The following is a 1,739-nucleotide window of genomic DNA, read 5'->3' on the forward strand; positions in this document are numbered from 1 at the left end:
AGGGCTGCCTGCACACACTCCCCTGCGGCTCCTGCTCCCCCGGGGCCGGCAGCTCGCTGCACCCATCCTCTGCCGGCTCGGCAGCCCCGGGGGACCGGCGCCGTGCCGGGCCTCACCCGTCCCTGTGCCCCCAGGTGCGCCGAGCTGCTGCTGGCCCACGGCGCCCGGGTGAACCTGAGCACGCGGGACCGGCACCTCACGGCCCTGCACGTGGCCGCCCGCCACGGGCTGGAAGCCCACGTGGAGCTGTACCTGCGGCACGGTGCCGACCCGGCCCGCCGGAGCCGCGAGGGCGAGACGGCGCTCAACGCCGCCTGCGCCGGGGCCGAGCGCCCCGAGGACGCCGAGCGGTACTACCGGGTGGCCGAGCGGCTGCTGGCCGCCGGCGCYGACCCCCGGGCGGCGGGGCGCAAGGACCACACGCCGCTGCACAACGCCTGCGGCAACGGGCAGCCCCGGCTGGCGCGGCTGCTGCTGCGCCACGGGGCCGCCGCCGCCGTGCCCAACTGCGCCGGCTACACCCCCATGGACTGCGCCCTGCACGCCGTCGACGAGTACCGCCACGAGCACCCCGAGCGCACCATCGCCCTCCTGCTCGACCATGGCGCTGGCCCCGTCAACCCCAAGGTGGGCAACCAGGCCACGCGCCTGGGTCCCGGCAGGGGGACGGGGGCCGCGGCGCCAACGTCCCTCCCACCAGTGACACGCGTCCCCCGGCAGATGCTCAAGTTCTGCTGCCGCTGCCCGCGGGCGCTCGAGGTGGTGCTCAACGCCTACGACCGGGTGCCGCCTGCCGAGGCCTGGGCCGAGGCCGTGCCGCCGGAGCTGTGGCAGGTACTGTGGGGCGGGCAGGTGGGTGCGGGGGTCTGGGTGCCCCCCGCTCACCCGCCTGCCCCCCCCCACCAGGAGCACGAGACTTTCTACGAGTCGGCGCTGCGCATGGCCACGCAGCCGCGGCGGCTGCAGCACCTGGCGCGCTGCGCCCTGCGGCGGCACCTGGGCGCCCGCTGCCACGCCGCCATCCCCAAGCTGGCCCTGCCGCCCGCCCTGCGCCGCTACCTCCAGCTGCCGCCGGAAGGGCTCATCTGCTGAGCGCCGCGGCCCCCCCCCCCCATCCACCCGGACCCCCCCAGTGCCGCCCGTCCCCACCTGGCAAACGGAGAGCAGCCGGGGCGGCTCGCGGCGGCGTCCTCCTGAGCCGGCGGGCAGCGCGCTTCCGAGTGGACAGATCTCCGGGGCCAGCCGACGACGTTCCCTCTTACGGGGGGGACCCGGGGAGGGGTGGCGAGGAGCCGCGGCAGCTCCGTGCGCCCGTGGGAGCCCCCGCTGTGGCTTTGGGAGCCCCCGCGCCATCCCACCCTGCCCCGCGCAGCCGCCGGGCGTCGAATAAACGCGGTGGCGGCGGATGGCGCGGCCTCTCCTTCGTGGCGGCGGAGACCACAGGGGCTGCGACCGGCGCTGGGGAGCCAGTGACCCCCTGGGAGCCTGTGCCCTCGCATGGGGGGGACAGGCAGGGCCCAGGGGGGGTGACACAAGGCCCAGAGGGGTGACGGGGCCTGGGAGGTGACAGACAGGCCCCGGGGGGGGGGGCAGGGCCGAGGGCCGTGACAGGCCCTGGAAGGACCCAGGCGTCCGAGGCAGCGAGCCCCGCCCCGCGCTCTCCCCCGCCTTCGCGGCAGTAGCTCCGCCCCACATAGCTCCGCCCCCAATCCCGCCCCACCCCCTAGGAGGCCTCGCCC

At 77.2% G+C, this 1,739-nt stretch overlaps 1 protein-coding gene across 1 annotated transcript in view; it reads left to right on the forward strand.

Moving 5' to 3' along the window:
• ASB16 (ankyrin repeat and SOCS box containing 16) overlaps nucleotides 1-1,092 on the forward strand; it is a 2,979-nt gene extending 1,887 nt beyond the window's left edge. Inside the window, exons 3-5 of the mRNA XM_026058455.1 lie at nucleotides 135-627; nucleotides 721-834; nucleotides 907-1,092. Of these exons, the coding sequence (XP_025914240.1) occupies nucleotides 135-627; nucleotides 721-834; nucleotides 907-1,092 (793 nt within the window). The remainder of the gene's footprint in view (nucleotides 1-134; nucleotides 628-720; nucleotides 835-906) is intronic.
• Nucleotides 1,093-1,739: the final 647 nt, after the last annotated feature.

The sequence above is a fragment of the Apteryx rowi genome, unplaced genomic scaffold (genome assembly GCF_003343035.1).
Source record: "Apteryx rowi isolate R43461 unplaced genomic scaffold, aptRow1 scaffold_1471, whole genome shotgun sequence".
NCBI lineage: Eukaryota > Metazoa > Chordata > Aves > Apterygiformes > Apterygidae > Apteryx > Apteryx rowi.